Below are 16,252 nucleotides of genomic sequence, written 5' to 3'. Positions count from 1 at the left end.
ATGCCCACGTCATTGCCTCTGGCCCTGATAAAGTCGAAGTCATTGAGGTATATCGTGCACACAATGCCCACCTCATTGCCTCTGACCCTGATAAAGTCGAACTCATTGAGGTATATCGTGCACACAATGCCCACGTCATTGCCTCTGACCCTGATAAAGTCGCTGCATTCTATGTGGGACACTATCACAGGTCCCGTAAAAACTCCACTCCTCAGGTTCCTGATTAATCCTATCAGTTACATCTTTAAAGTCTCCAGCAGGTTTGAGAAACATGATTTGTCTTTCATCAGTTCATTGTGACTTGGCCTAAGCCCATCAATAATTTCTAAGTGACTTTTATAATCAACTCTAGCATCAGCCCTATGATAGCATGAGGCTCCCTACCTGCACTCCCTCGGTGAGAGGATTTTACTGCCCTATCTTGAAGAGAAAAAAAATGCATCCTCTATTTCCATGACTGTCTCCTTTAGTACTCTGGAATGCAGGCTACCTAACCTCCGGGATTTAATGATTTTTAGTGACATTAAAGTTCCAAGCATTATTATTTTTACTAATACTGATTTCCTCTAATCCTTTTCATCAGATTCTTGGTTCCCTGGCATTTCTGGGAAGCTTTCTGTGACCTCTTCCATAAAGGCAAAGTATTTGTTTAATTGCCCTTTTATCTCTTTTCTACTCATGACTAATTTTGCAGTTTTCAGCTATAAAGTTAACATCAGTTTCTATCTCCACATTTGTAGAAGTTTTGCTGTGTGCTTTGAAGTTTGCTCTCACACTTCAGGATGGTCTCCAACCTGATGGCATGAACATTGATTTCTCCACCTTCTGGTAATTTCTCCTCCTTCCCCCCCCCCCTCCCTTTTTCCATTCCTCATCTTCGTTACTCTCATTCCTTCTCCTCGCCTGTCCAGCACCTCCCTCTCGTGCCTTTCCTCACCTTTCACCCACGGTCCGCTCTCCTCTCCTGTTACGTTCTGTCACCCTTTTACCTTTTCCACCCATCCTTCCCTGCCCCACCTACCTTCCTCCGCCCTCACCTATCAACTGCCAGCCTGACATTTGAGCCAAGACGCAAAACGCAAGAGCCGGGATGTCCTGACAGAGCTGCTTTGATCAGATTGGACTCGGGTGGATGAGACAGTATCAATGGCACTCTTGTCTTCCTAGGTCTGGCCCCCAGCAGGACTTCAGTTACGGCGAAATATTGGATCGGCCGAGTTTTCCACTGACACAGGGACTCACTGCCAGAGGTGATAGAGGAATAAAGACAACCACATAAATAGCCTAGGCATAGGAGGACGCAGGCCTGGTGCTGCCAGGTGGAACTGGTGCAGATCATCCTGGACGAGGGCCTGTTTCTGTGCTGTACAACTCTGGCCACGCACTGTTCCAGTCACCAGGCTACTGCAGAATCACGGGGGGGTGATATTAGGAGGATATTGAGATTTAGGAGGATATTGCCAGAGTTGGGAATAGCAATGAGAGGATACTGAGCAGGGTTTTCCTCGGAAGTTAGTGATGTCATTGAGGTATCATTGATTAGACAAGAGGGACTCTCTCTGATCTCTGCCAACCAGCCACTGAAGTGATCAGTGCTTCTCATCCCATCAGGGATGACTGTGAAGACAGGCTGTGCAGCTGTGGGAGTCTTGGTTGGTTGTGGTGTTGCCTGTAACAGAGCGGGGACTGGATGGGCTCAGTGTTACCCCGACCAGAGGTACTTAAAACTGGCGTCCAAAGCCCAGCGAGAGCCAAGAATATCAGTTTACGTAAATAAAAGGCGTTTAGGAGGAGGCATCAAAGGGTTAATGTCATTTTCTTCTCTTTACGTTACTCCCCTTTGAATTAGAGTTGTAAAATTATGGTTAGAGTTTTCTTTATGATTGCCCCCGCCTGTACATGAATTCACTGCTCTCAGTATTTTCGCATCATGTCTGCTTGTGTTCACTGCCAGGTTCCAGCTACTGGATCTATGACGGAGAACAGAGAGTATTGGGACCCAAGCTGATCTCTGACCTGGGCCTTCCTGTGGCAGAGGTGCATGCTGCTTTGATGTGGGGTCTGGAGCAGAATAAGATATACCTCTTTAAAGGAAACGATTACTGGCAGTTCATTGTCAACAAAAACACGGTGGAAAGTGTTTACCCGCGCAGCAGCAGTGAGTGGCAAGGACTCCCTCCCAGCGTCGATGGAGCTTTCCAGGATGAGTACGGTGAGTGGTGTCTGGGCCTTGAGCTGTGGACTCCTAAAACACAGAATGGGCCGGCACAGGAGTGGATCCTTCATCTGTGCTTCATCTGTACTACTCTCATCCACCTTCATGTGGTCCCTGCCTGTTCGTGTGCTTGACTAAATATCTCTTCAACGTTGCTGTCGTATCTGCATCAACCCCCGAGAACGGAGAGATTAGAATAGTACAGCTGCCTGCAGTGTTGTGCCCACCTTTGAACCTAATCCAAGATCAACCGAAACAGCCCTTCATTTATGTTTCATCCATGTGCCTATCTAAGAGTCCCATAAATGTCCGTAATGTATCTCCCTCCTTCACCACCCCTGGCAACGTATTGCATGTACTCTGTGAAAATAAAATTTCCTCTGACATCCTCCTTAAACTTTCCTACAATCACCTTAAAATTATCCCTTCTTGTAGTAGTCATCTCCAGCCAGGGCATTCGCTTGATCGATACCTTGTATAAGTCACTTCTCCTTCACGTCACCTCCCATCCTCGTTCATTCTACAGAGAAAAGCACCAGCTCTCTCAACCTATCTGCTCCTTAATCCAGGCGTTATCCAGCGCCAACTCTGCTGCACCCTTTCTAAAAGCTTCCACATCTTTCCTATAATGAGGCGACCAAAATTGAACACAATCCTTCAAGTGTAGTTTAACCAGAGTTACTTCACAATTTAAACTCCCTCCCCTGACTAATAAAGGCCAACACACCTCTTAACCAAGCCCAATGTGTGCAACTTGGAGACATCTAAGGACATTGAACCCAAGATCACTCTGTTGCTCCACATTGCTAAGAATCCTGCCACTAACCCTGAAGTCTGCCTTTGAGTGCAACCTTCCAGGCTTTATTACTTCACACTATTCCTGATGGGACGCCATCTGCCACTTTTCAATCTTCATCTGTATCATTGTAATGTAAGACAGACACCATCCACAATACCAGCAACCTCTGTGTCATTTGCAAACTCACTCACACTTCCATTTCCTCATCCAGATCTTTAATAAAAATAACAAAGAGCAGGAATTCCAGAACAGATGCCTGCAGAACCCCACTGGTCACCGACTTCCAAGCATAATACTCTCGGTGTCCTATCACCTTCTACCTTCTCCAGACAAGCCACGTTGCTGTTGTGTATTTTGCTGGGTGCATCCATTCCTCATTTACACTCCCAAGTTCCTGCCTAATAAGCATCATCATTTGGCCTTCCCAATGAGATACTTTCCCTGACTATCTGCTTCGATCCCTGTCCAAAGCTATGACAAAGTCTCGGATTTTTGTTGACTGTCTCCAAAATGCTCACCTGCTAGGTTTAGTATGGCCTCTCCTAAAGTCAGCCTGTCCACATATTATGTCAGGAATTCTTCCTGAATACACCCAAGAAATTCCACCCCAACTAAACCTTTTGCGCTAGAAAGGTGCCAATCAATATTAGGGAAGTTGAATTCCCCCATGACATGGACCAGTTTTTCTGCACCTTTATAAAATCTGTTTCCTGATTTGTTCCTCACTGTCTGTGTTACTATGATCTATAGAATACTCTCAACAGAGTGATGACAGCCTTCCTTCCACAGTGACTCAGTAGACGATCCCTCCAGGGTTATCTCCCTCTCTGCAGCAGTGATACCATCCCTGATTAGCAATGCCACTCCCCTACCTCTTTTACCTCCCTCCCCGTCCCTCCTGAAACATCTGAGCCCTGGAACATTCTGCTTTTGTGATAGCCAAGACTCCGTAATGGCCGTAACATCGTAGTTACATGTACTGACTGACCCATGTTCTAAGTTCATCATTTTTGTACTTGATATTTATTGCATTAAATAGTTACATTTCAATGCATCCAATGGGATCCATTTATGCCTTAACAACTGTCTATCCTTCCTCATGGTCTCTCTACACGATGTATCTATCCTTATACCAACTGCTGCATCCCAATTGTCCCAGCAACCCTGCCTGCCAGGATATCTGTTCCCTTTCAGTTCAAGGGTAACCCTTCCTTTATGTAAGACCTCGCCCCCTTTTCTATCTGTGACTTTGGTACCAACCATGTACTGCAACTTCTGCCTGCTCACCCTCCCCCTTCAGACTTGACGTCCCTGACCCTCACACGTGTGAAGCAACATTCCAGCCCGCGTCTCTTTCACATCCACTGACTGTCACCATCACTCTCCTCTTCCCCCTCCTTCCCTTCTGAGGCACAGGGCCAGAGAACTTCCCCGTGTGGGTTCTTCCCCACCAATGGTATCCAAAGCTACTCTGTACAATCTTCCTATTCCTTTTTTTTTCTGCTGACAGTCACTCAGTTACCTGCCACCTGCAACTTAGGGTGACTACCTCCCTACATCTCCTCATCCTTTCCAAGTAACCAAACAGCCCCTCACCCGGCTCCACCTATCACCTCTCTACATCCCCTTCTCCCACCCACCGAACATCCCCCTCACCCGGCTCCACCTATCACCTCTCTACGTCCCCTTCTCCCACCCACCGAACATCCCCCTCACCCGGCTCCACCTATCACCTCTCTACGTCCCCTTCTCCCACCCACCGAACATCCCCCTCACCCGGCTCCACCTATCACCTCTCTACGTCCCCTTCTCCCACCCACCGAACATCCCCCTCACCCGGCTCCACCTATCACCTCTCTACATCCCCTTCTCCCACCCACCTAACATCCCCCTCACCCGGCTCCACCTATCACCTCTCTACATCCCCTTCAACACCCACCGAACATCCCCCTCACCCGGCTCCACCTATCACCTCTCTACGTCCCCTTCTCCCACCCACCGAACATCCCCCTCACCCGGTTCCACCTATCACCTCTCTACATCCCCTTCTCCCACCTACCGAACATCCCCCTCACCCGGCTCCACCTATCACCTCTCTACATCCCCTTCTCCCACCCACCGAACATCCCCCTCACCCGTCTCCACCTATCACCTCTCTACGTCCCCTTCTCCCACCCACCTAACATCCCCCTCACCCGGCTCCACCTATCACCTCTCTACATCCCCTTCTCCCACCTACCGAACATCCCCCTCACCCGGCTCCACCTATCACCTCTCTACATCCCCTTCTCCCACCCACCTAACATCCCCCTCACCCGGCTCCACCTATCACCTCTCTACATCCCCTTCTCCCCCCCACCGAACATCCCCCTCACCCGGCTCCACCTATCACCTCTCTACATCCCCTTCTCCCACCCACCGAACATCCCCCTCACCCGGCTCCACCTATCACCTCTCTACGTCCCCTTCTCCCACCCACCGAACATCCCCCTCACCCGGCTCCACCTATCACCTCTCTACATCCCCTTCTCCCACCCACCGAACATCCCCCTCACCCGGTTCCACCTATCACCTCTCTACATCCCCTTCTCCCACCCACCGAACATCCCCCTCACCCGGCTCCACCTATGACCTCTCTACGTCCCCTTCTCCCACCTACCGAACATCCCCCTCACCCGGTTCCACCTATCACCTCTCTACATCCCCTTCTCCCCCCCACCGAACATCCCCCTCACCCGGTTCCACCTATCACCTCTCTACGTCCCCTTCTCCCACCCACCGAACATCCCCCTCACCCGGCTCCACCTATCACCTCTCTACGTCCCCTTCTCCCACCCACCGAACATCCCCCTCACCCGGCTCCACCTATCACCTCTCTACGTCCCCTTCTCCCACCCACCGAACATCCCCCTCACCCAGTTCCACCTATCACCTCTCTACATCCCCTTCTCCCACCCACGTAACATCCCCCTCACCCGTCTCCACCTATCACCTCTCTACGTCCCCTTCTCCCACCCACCGAACATCCCCCTCACCCGGCTCCACCTATCACCTCTCTACGTCCCCTTCTCCCACCCACCGAACATCCCCCTCACCCGGCTCCACCTATCACCTCTCTACGTCCCCTTCTCCCACCCACCGAACATCCCCCTCACCCGGCTCCACCTATCACCTCTCTACGTCCCCTTCTCCCACCCACCGAACATCCCCCTCACCCGTCTCCACCTATCACCTCTCTACGTCCCCTTCTCCCCCCCACCGAACATCCCCCTCACCCGGCTCCACCTATCACCTCTCTACGTCCCCTTCTCCCACCCACCGAACATCCCCCTCACCCAGCTCCACCTATCACCTCTCTACATCCCCTTCTCCCACCCACCGAACATCCCCCTCACCCAGCTCCACCTATCACCTCTCTACATCCCCTTCTCCCCCCCACCTAACATCCCCCTCACCCGGTTCCACCTATCACCTCTCTACGTCCCCTTCTCCCACCCTCCGAACATCCCCCTCACCCGGCTCCACCTATCACCTCTCTACGTCCCCTTCTCCCACCCACCGAACATCCCCCTCACCCGGCTCCACCTATCACCTCTCTACATCCCCTTCTCCCACCCACCGAACATCCCCCTCACCCGGCTCCACCTATCACCTCTCTACGTCCCCTTCTCCCACCCACCGAACATCCCCCTCACCCGGCTCCACCTATCACCTCTCTACATCCCCTTCTCCCACCTACCGAACATCCCCCTCACCCGGCTCCACCTATCACCTCTCTACGTCCCCTTCTCCCACCCACCGAACATCCCCCTCACCCGGCTCCACCTATCACCTCTCTACGTCCCCTTCTCCCACCCACCGAACATCCCCCTCACCCGGTTCCACCTATCACCTCTCTACATCCCCTTCTCCCACCCACCGAACATCCCCCTCACCCGGCTCCACCTATCACCTCTCTACATCCCCTTCTCCCACCCACCGAACATCCCCCTCACCCAGCTCCACCTATCACCTCTCTACATCCCCTTCTCCCACCCACCGAACATCCCCCTCACCCGTCTCCACCTATCACCTCTCTACATCCCCTTCTCCCACCCACCTAACATCCCCCTTACCGGGCTTCACCTATCACCTCTCTACATCCCCTTCTCCCACCCACCTATCATCCCCCTTACCGGGCTTCACCTATCACCTTCTTCCCCTGCCCCATCACTTTATTTTTGGGCTTCTTCCCCCTTCCTGTCCAAGGTTCTCAGCCTGATCAGTTGACTGTTTATTCCTCTCCACGAATGCTGCCTGACCTGCTGAGTTCCTCCAACATTTTGTGTTACTTTGTGATTCTATAACTTGTTGGAAGTACTGTGATGTGGATCAGAATCTCTGTGTGCAATTCCAAAACCATTTTAGTTTTCACTCAGAGCAATCAAAGTGTTGCTGCAGTTTTTGGAAGCGTCATTAGGTTGTGTTAGCGTACACTTGGGGAGGAAATCTGTCATCATCGATTAGTCTGCATGTCCAATTCTATACAAGTGTGTGTCAGCGTATGAAAGTGAACGAGCTGCGAAGACAGCAACCGGTCAGAGTGTTACCCAAGTTTCATTCGTGACAGCATTACCTCTTGCATCGTATTGGCCACATCAGGAACCCAAGGGGTGTACCCTCAAAACAATGGCAGGGCAAACAGAGAGGATAGTCAGTGCCTGTTGCATCATGTCTCAGGGGGTAACTCAATGCACCAGGAAAGTGGAAAAAATGGGAGAAAACTAAGCAAAATGTATTTTCTGTTTCCAACTATTAGAGCACCATTTTCCGAAAGCCCAGATTTAGCAACCTCTCGAACCTCAGACGACGAAGGTACTGGGAAATGTTATTGATGCCGCGAGTTACGTATCTTGGATGTGAGACTGTTACTGCAAGTCCTTAAAAAATCCTTGAGTCCATCTCTGTGCTCTAAACCTGAGCTTGCTATTTGCAGGTTACGCTTACTTTCTCCGTGGAAGGGATTACTGGAAATTCGACCCAGTTCAGGTGAAGATACAAGAACGTCATCCAAGGCGGATTGGCCAAGACTTTTTCGGATGCTCTTCCTCACCAACGTAGTCATACCGGTGAAGCTCTGCTTTAAAACTTCCAGATCTGCTCTTGGTGATTGTTCTGATTCCGACTATGAATTTCCTGTTTAACCCTTCACTTTGGATATTTCCATTCCCACTTACTTTTTTGGTTTCTTTTTTTGTGGACTGTAATCCAGAGTTCGATGGAACATCGTGATAGGAACTGGAAGGAGGATACTGCACAACTGTGTGTGGGAATGACAGCACCACCTCTCCTCCATTCACCCAGTATTCTGGGAGATTTCATCTGGCCACCAGCAGGGAGCAGCTATACTGCTAACCACAACCCCCAGTGGCAGCACATTGCATGTCACGTGTGCACCGGGAAGGGTCTTCAGTCCATGTAGCCTGGGCTCTCCACCAGGCTCCCATTTTATTCTCCCCGAGTCCAATTAACCACCGCTTAATTCTACCACTTACATGCGCAGTGATGGCAGTTTATAAAAGTGAATAAACCGCACAACCTACATAATTTTGGAGAAAGAAGAGACACTTGCAAATGCTGGGAAACTGGATCAACACACACACACACAATGCTGGAGGAACTCAGTCCTAATGAAACCTGAAACAGACAGTTCATCTCCCTCCACAGATGCTGCCTGACCTGCTGAGTTTCTCCTGCACTTTGTGTTCTGGGATGTGGGATGAAACTAGAATTCCTGGAGGAAGCCCACAGAGCTGCAGGCAGAACTTGCAAGGTCTGTACTGACCTTTGATCCTGATCATGCTTTGAGGTAGAAACCACTAACAGGGCATCGTTTGGTTCTAGATTAATACAGGTGGAGGAGATCTACTGCTTGAGAGGAATCCATCGTGGTCGTACTGACACGGACAGGAATGATGAGAGGAATGGGCATATTGGTGACTTCATTGTGCTGGCCAGGTGTTCTGATTCAAAAGGCGTTAATTCAAAGTGTGGTTGGTCCTGGCAGGTCCTGCCCACAGCACTTGCTTACAAATCCTCCAGAAACTTGATTACTCTTCAGAACCTTAATGACCAATGGTCTTGTATGAGAGCCTCTCACTCTCTGTGGTTTCTCCCCATGTGTCTAGCGAGCTACAGAATTAGTTAAGGACCTGATTCAATAAAAAATAGCCGAGTTTGAACAGGGAAGCAGGAGCCAGCATTGAGAAACCTCTGTCTTCCTTCACAGAACAGTGACGCAAGGTTAAAGGCGTCACGATCGAAAAATATAAGGTCATTGATCCCACATTACTCTGAGATCAGGCTACCGATGCAACATAGATATCCGCGTATCAGAGGAGCACGAGGTTAATGGGACCACACATTGGAAGATTAGATTCAAAGTTTAAAGACAAAACAGAAATGGAAGCAGTAAATGGGGAAACATTGAACAGTTTAGTACAGGAACATTATGCCGAATGCAACTACTCTCATCTGCCTGAACATCGTGGTGATTATAAATGACCTGGACGAAAATATGGATGCTTGGGTTAGTAAATCCACAGCAGATACAATGATTGGTGGTGGTGTGGATAGTACATTCTGTTGCCAAAAGATTTAGATCAGCTGCAGATATGGGCGGAGAACTGGTAAACGGAGTTTAACCTAGCCAAGTATGATCTGTTGCACTTTAGAGTATCACAGGCAATGGCACAATACACTCTTACCAGCAGAACCCTTAACAGTGTTGATGTACAGATTTTCAAGTCCAAGGGCATGCTTGCCTTTATTAGTTGAGGCACTGAGTTCAAGAGTCAGGAGGTTAGGATGAAGCTTCATGAGACTGTAGCTGGGCCACATCTGTAGTATTGCTTACAATTCTGGCCGCCCATTCTAGGAAGGGTGTTGAGTCTTTGGGGAGGGTGCAGAAGTGGTTCGCCTGGATTAGAGGGCATCTGCTATGAGCTGAGGGTGGATCAGTAGAGGAGCAGCAGAGGCCTGATCGAGGTTTATAAGATTATGAGAGGCATCGAGAAAGAGCTGGCATTTTTTTACCAAGAGTCAAATTGTCGAATACTTGAGGGCGTGTTTTAAGGTGAGAGGTGCTAAGTTTAAGGGATACGGACATGTGCAGGAAGTGGTGGATCGAACTCCGGAATGCCCTGAGCTGTAATAGCTTCACATTAACGCTATGACACCCATACTCTCTCTCTCTTCAATCAGAGAGCATTGCAGCACAGAAACAGGACCCATCCAGTCCGTTCCAAACGGTTATTTTGTCTAATTCCGATGACCTACACTGGAAGATAGTTCTCCGTGCTGCTCCCGTGCATATACTTTGTCCAGTTTCTCTTTAAATGTTGCAGATTCTGCACCCACACTCACACCAATGAAGAGGCTCCCTCTCGGCTTTTTCTTCACCTTTTCTGCTTCCAGTCTCCCCCAACTTGTGGAAAAAGCCGACTTGCATTTACCCTATCTATACCCCTCATAACTTTGTATACCCCTATTAAATATTCCCTCATTCTCCTACATTCCAGGGATAAAATCCTAACTTAATCAACCTTTCCCTATAACTCAGGTAGTTAATTTTCATTGAAGTTTTTACTGTAGGTAGGTGACCAGAACTGCACACAATAATACACATTTGGTCTCATACAGTCTCAACTTCCCAACTCCTGTACTCAGTATTCTGATTTATGAAAGCCGATCCTTCAATTAAATAATTTGAATCTGCATCCGATGGTCTTGTGGACCCGTTTCTCGGTTCTGGGCATGTTTGCCAGGGCGAAGTTTATTACCCCTCGCCATCCTCCATATTCGCATGGTGTTGTTGGACAGAGATCCGGGATTCGGAGCCAGCAGCAGTGAAGAGCCACAGATGTTTAAGTCACGGGGGTCTGTGGCTTGCACAGATGCCTCCGGTAATGGTTTTGGTGAAGGTGCTGTGGAAGTAGCCTGTCAAAGAGCACCATCTGCACGGCAGTCCCTGCACTGGGCCTGGACAATGAATATTGAGGGTGGTGGCTGGGCGCAGATTGATGAGCTTTCCCTTTCATATGTTCATCCAAATGTAGAGTGAAATGTGTTGTTTTGGTCAAACCAAACCAGCAAGGATTGTACCGGGCAGGTATTGCCATGGTTCTGGAGCCAACATAACACACCCACAACTTCCTAACCCTAACGATGTCTCTCTGGTACATAGGAGTATATTGGAGCACCTGGAAGAAACCCCTACAGTCACAGGGAGAGCATACGAACCGTGGGATCAAAGCCAGTCAGGTCCACTGGGGCTGTAAAGTGGTCGCAGTTTTGACTTAGAGCGATACAGTAAGGAAACAGGTGATTTGACCCCATCCTCTGTGCAAGCCTTCAAGCATTCATCGACACAAATCCCCGTTTCCCTCTTCCATTCCCCAGAAGAAGCCCCTCAGTCAGAGAGAGAACTTGCAAACTCCACACTGACAGCACCTGTGGTCGGTGGAGTTGTGAAGCAGTATCGCTGACCATCCTACCAGCTTGGCATCAGAGTTCTTTGGCATTTGCCGATGCTAGTCCCGACACATGCCCTCTCGATGGTAAGAAGGCTCACCTCACGAAGCACAGCCTCTGAAACTCTTGTAACCAGGGTATTTGCATGGCTCAAAATCTGAAAGCGTTCAACAGATCAGACAGTGTTGTGTAGAGGGAAACAGACCTGAAGAAAAGCCTTTGACCGAAGTCATCAACTTTTTATTTATGCAGCTGGTCCACTTGAGTTTCAGTTTAACTAACCACGTTGCTGCCGCTAAGATAGTGCTGGTAGGATCTTGGCAATGGTCAGGATGAATATTTAGAATTTCTCATAGCCATAAAGTAGAGAAAAGGCTCAACTTGTCACAGTGGAAAACAGAGACACTGTTGGAACTCCTGAAAAACATTAAGATGGATAAGTCCCTAGGTTATTGAAAGGGGCAAGAGACAAGACACCTTAACCAAGATCTTTATATCTTTGCTAACTGGAGAACAGGTAAGTAGTTAATGTTGAGGAGATTAGAAGAATGGGCAAAGAAATGGTCAATGGAATATAGTGTAGGGAAGTTATGCACTTTGATAGCAGGGATAAAGATATTTTCTGAACAGAGAGAAAACTCAAACATCGGAGATGCAAAGAGAACTCAGAGTCCTCCTGCAGGATTCCCTACAAGTAAACTTGCAGGTTGAGTCAATGGTAAGGAGACAACGTGCAACATTAGCATTCATTTCAAGGGAACTAGAATAGAAAAGTCAGGATGTAATAATGTAACTTCATAAGGCAGTGGTCAGACTGCACTTGGAGTATTGTGAGCAATGCTGGCATTGGAGAAGGTCCGTGAGAATAATTTCAGGAATGAAAGTGTTAACGTACAAGGAGCGTTTGATGGCTCTTGATCCGTACTTGCTGGAGATTTGAAGAACTGGGAGGGGAGATCTCAGTGAAACTATCAAATTTTGAAAGGCCTAGATAGAGCGGATGTGGAGAAGATGTTTCCTATAGTGAGGTTCAGAGGGCACAGCCTCAAAGAAAAAGTATTTTGGGATGTATATAGTATACATTTCTCTGACATTAAATTGGACCTTTGAAAATAGAGGGATGTCGATTTAGAACAGAGATGAGGAATTTCTTCAGCCAGAGATGTGGACTTTGATGTGTCAGACAGCTGTGGAGGCCAGGTTCTTGGGTATAGTTAAAGCAGAGGTTGATAGGTTCTCGATTAGTCATGGTGTCAGAATATATGGGGTGAAGGCAGGAGAATGGTATTAAGAAGGGTAATAGATTGGCCATGAGAGTGACGGAAGCAGACAGTGTGCTGAATGGCCTAATCTTACTCTTATGGTCATAATTTTTCATTATTCAAAAAGTAAAATAGGGTTAATCTTGACAACTGTGGACTGGTGAAATTCACTTCAACAGTAGGAAAGTTACTTGAGAAGATTCTTGGGGATAAAGTTTGTGAGGCATTTGAGAAATGTGGCCCAACTAGGGACAGTCAGCATGGCTTTGTGTGGGGCAGGTCATATCTAATCTGACTGAGCTTTTCAGGGAGGTCAGCCTGCTCACTGAAGGCAGAAAGTAGTGGCGGATTGATTGAGATCTGACTCATGGTACTCAGCAGCAATATCTCTGTGGTGTAAGTTTACAGATGGGTGGTGTTGTGGATTGTGTACAGGATAGTCACGAGATACAACACTATCAGTTGCAGAGAAGGAAGAGCACACAATGGCCGGATCCTCAACAGCTTTGATAAACAGAGGGACCCTGTGTCCAGATACACGACTTCCTAGAAATGCTGCGCAGTTTGATAGGATGGTAGGGGTGACATGCGGCATGCTTGCTTTCGTTAGTCAAGGTGTTGAGTTAAGAGCCAGAAAGTTTATGTTACAGGTTTATAAACCCCTGGTTAGGCCACGGTTAGAGGATTGCTTTCAATTCTGGTCACATTTCAGAAAGGCTTTGGAGAAGGTACAGTGGAGGTTTATCAGGATATTGCTGGGATGAGAAAGCATCCAAGTCCCTCTCGGCCTCTGCTATACACGTAACTATAAATGTATTAATCATTGTCACTGAACAGTTTACTGTGGCCCCTTGTGTAATATACCCACTACTCTCTGTGTGGAAAAAGTACCCTCAGGTCACTAAATCTTTTCCCTCTCACCATAAATCTATGCCCTCAAGTTTTAGACTCCCCTGTTCTGAGTAGAAGACTATGGCATTCTACTTTATTTACCTCTGTGAGATCACCCTTCAGTCTCACAACTCCAGGGATAAAAGTCCCATTCCATGAGTTATGATCTTATACAGGTGTATAAATTTGAGAGGCGTAGATAGGGTGATATTTTTCCCAGGATTGGGGAATCAAGAACTAGAATGCACAGGTTTAAGGTGAGATGGAAGAGAGCCCCTGTGTGTAACTTCCATTATGCATTGATCATCATCTTTTCAAGAGTCACCTGATTCTGGCATGGTCCCGGAGGGCTGGAAGGTTGCAAATGTCACTCCACCCTTTAAGAAGGCAGAAGGCAAAAGAAAGGAAATTACAGGCCAGTTCGCCTAACCTCAGTGGTTGGGAAAGTGTTGGAGTCCATTATTAAGGATGAGGTTGAGGTTTTGAGGTACTTGGAGATTCACCATAAAATAAATCAATGTCAGCATGGGTTTTTTTTTAAAAGGGATCTGTTAGAATTCTTTGAGGAAGTAACAAGCAGGGTGGACAAAGGGGGTGCAGTGGATTTTCAGAAGGCATTTGAGGCTGTTTAACAAGATAATATCCTGTGGTGTTACAGGAGAGATACTGGCATGGATAGAGGAATGGCTGACAGGCAGGAGGCAGTGAGTGGGAATAAAGGGGCCTTTTGTGGTTGGCTGCCAGTCACTAGTGGTGTTCCACAGGGGTCAGTATTAGAATCGCTGCTTTTCACATTGGTTGTCAATGATTTGGATAATGGAACTGATGGCTTTGTGGCAAAGTTTGTGGATGATATGAAGATAGGTGGAGGGGTAGGTAGTGATGAAAAAGCAATGCTATTGTAGCAGGACTTGGACAAATTGGAAGAATGGGCAAAAAAGTGGCAGATGGAATACAGTGTTGGGAAATGGATGATAATGCATTTTGGTAAAAGGAACAATAGTGCGGACTATTACCTAAATGGGAAGAAGGTGCAGAGGGACTCGGGGTCCTCATGCAAGACTCCCAGAAGGTTAATTTACAGGGTGAGTCTGTGCTAAAGAAGGCAAATGCAATGTTGGCATTGATTTCAAGGGGAATAGAATATAAAAGCAAGGAGATAATACTGAGGCTTTGTAAGACACTAGTCAGGCCAGAGTTGGAGTAAACAGTTTTGAGCCCCATATCTCGGAAAGGATGTGTTGTCATTGGAGAGAATCCAGAGGAGCTTTACGAGAATAGTTCTGGGAATGAAGAGGTTAACATACGAGGAGCGTTTGGCAGCTTTGGGCCTGTACTCACTGGAATTTAGAAATATGCGGGGGATCTTATTGAAACCTACCGAATGTTGAAAGGACTAGAGCAGGACCTCCAGGGTAACAATCTCAGGATTGCTACCTGTGCAACGTGCGAGTGAGGCAAGGAACAGAAGGATTATACAGATTAATATGTGGCTGAGAGGATGGTGCAGGAGGGAGGGCTTCAGGTTTGTAGATAATTGGGCTCTGTTCCAGGGAAGGTGGGATCTGTTCCGAAGGGACGGTTTACACCTGAACTGGAGCGGTACTAACATTCTTGCAGGGAAGTTCACTAGAGCTTCTTGGGGGGGTTTAAACTAAATTTGCAGGGGGCGGGGATCCAGAATGTGAGGGAGGATAGTGAGAGGAAGAATAAAGGACAGGTGGGGACTACACGGTTCTGGAATATTAAGTGTGTAGTTGAGGAAGGTGAGGCGGAACAAGTGATAAGGAGGACTCATGTACAGAGGGATGGTCTGACGGAACATGGAGTTAAATGTGTTGAAAGAATAAGTAAATCTAGGAAGGACAACAAAATTCTAGGGGCGTATAGCCCGATGGGAGTTTGGGGTTAAGCACAGTAGGCCGCGATTCAAACAGAGAGAGGAGAAATGGGTTAAAAATTCTATATCTGAATGCACGAAGTGTCAGAAATAAGGCGGATGAGCTTGAAGCCCAGGTGCAAATGGGTAACTATGATGTTGTTGAGATAACGGAGACATGGCTGCAGGGAGATCAGACCTGGGAAATGAATGTACAAGGGTATACGTGCTATCGTATGGACAGAAATGTGGGCAGAGGGGTGGGGTGGCCCTGTTGGTGAGGAATGAGTTTCAGTCCTTTGCAAGAGGGGACATAGGGTCAGGAGAAGTAGAGTCTGTGTGGATAGAACTGAGGAACAGTAAGGGCAAAAGGACCAAAATGGGTGTTGTCTACAGGCCACCAAACAGTAGCATGGATATTGGGTGCAAGTTGAATAGGGAGTTAACTGGCATGTGGCAAAGGTAATGTCGCAGTAGTTATGGGGGATTTCAATACGCAGGTGAACTGGGAGAATCAGGTTGGTGCTGGACCACAGGATAGGGAATTTGTAGAGTGCCTACGGGATGCATTCTTGGAACAGCTTGTACGAGAGCCGACCAGAGACAAGACTATTCTGGATTTAGTGTTATGTAATGAACAGGATTTGATAAGCGATCTTGAAGTAAAGGAGCCATTAGGAGGTAGTGATCATAAT

At 48.0% G+C, this 16,252-nt stretch overlaps 1 protein-coding gene across 2 annotated transcripts in view; it reads left to right on the top strand.

Annotated features, from left to right (window-relative positions):
* mmp11a (matrix metallopeptidase 11a) overlaps positions 1 to 10,765 on the top strand; it is a 99,142-nt gene extending 88,377 nt beyond the window's left edge. The window contains exons 7-8 of one of the 2 annotated variants that reach the window (XM_059983355.1): positions 1,955 to 2,212; positions 7,990 to 10,765. In XM_059983355.1, the coding sequence (XP_059839338.1) occupies positions 1,955 to 2,212; positions 7,990 to 8,114 (383 nt within the window). In that variant the 3' untranslated portion in view covers positions 8,115 to 10,765. Of the gene's footprint in view, positions 1 to 1,954; positions 4,296 to 7,989 lie in introns of those variants that run through there. The other variant, XM_059983353.1, reaches the window with a different exon arrangement.
* The last annotated feature ends 5,487 nt before the right edge of the window (positions 10,766 to 16,252 follow it).

The sequence above is a fragment of the Hypanus sabinus genome, chromosome 10, assembly GCF_030144855.1.
Source record: "Hypanus sabinus isolate sHypSab1 chromosome 10, sHypSab1.hap1, whole genome shotgun sequence".
Classification (NCBI taxonomy): domain Eukaryota; kingdom Metazoa; phylum Chordata; class Chondrichthyes; order Myliobatiformes; family Dasyatidae; genus Hypanus; species Hypanus sabinus.
This window is presented reverse-complemented; position numbering and strand designations above follow the sequence as displayed.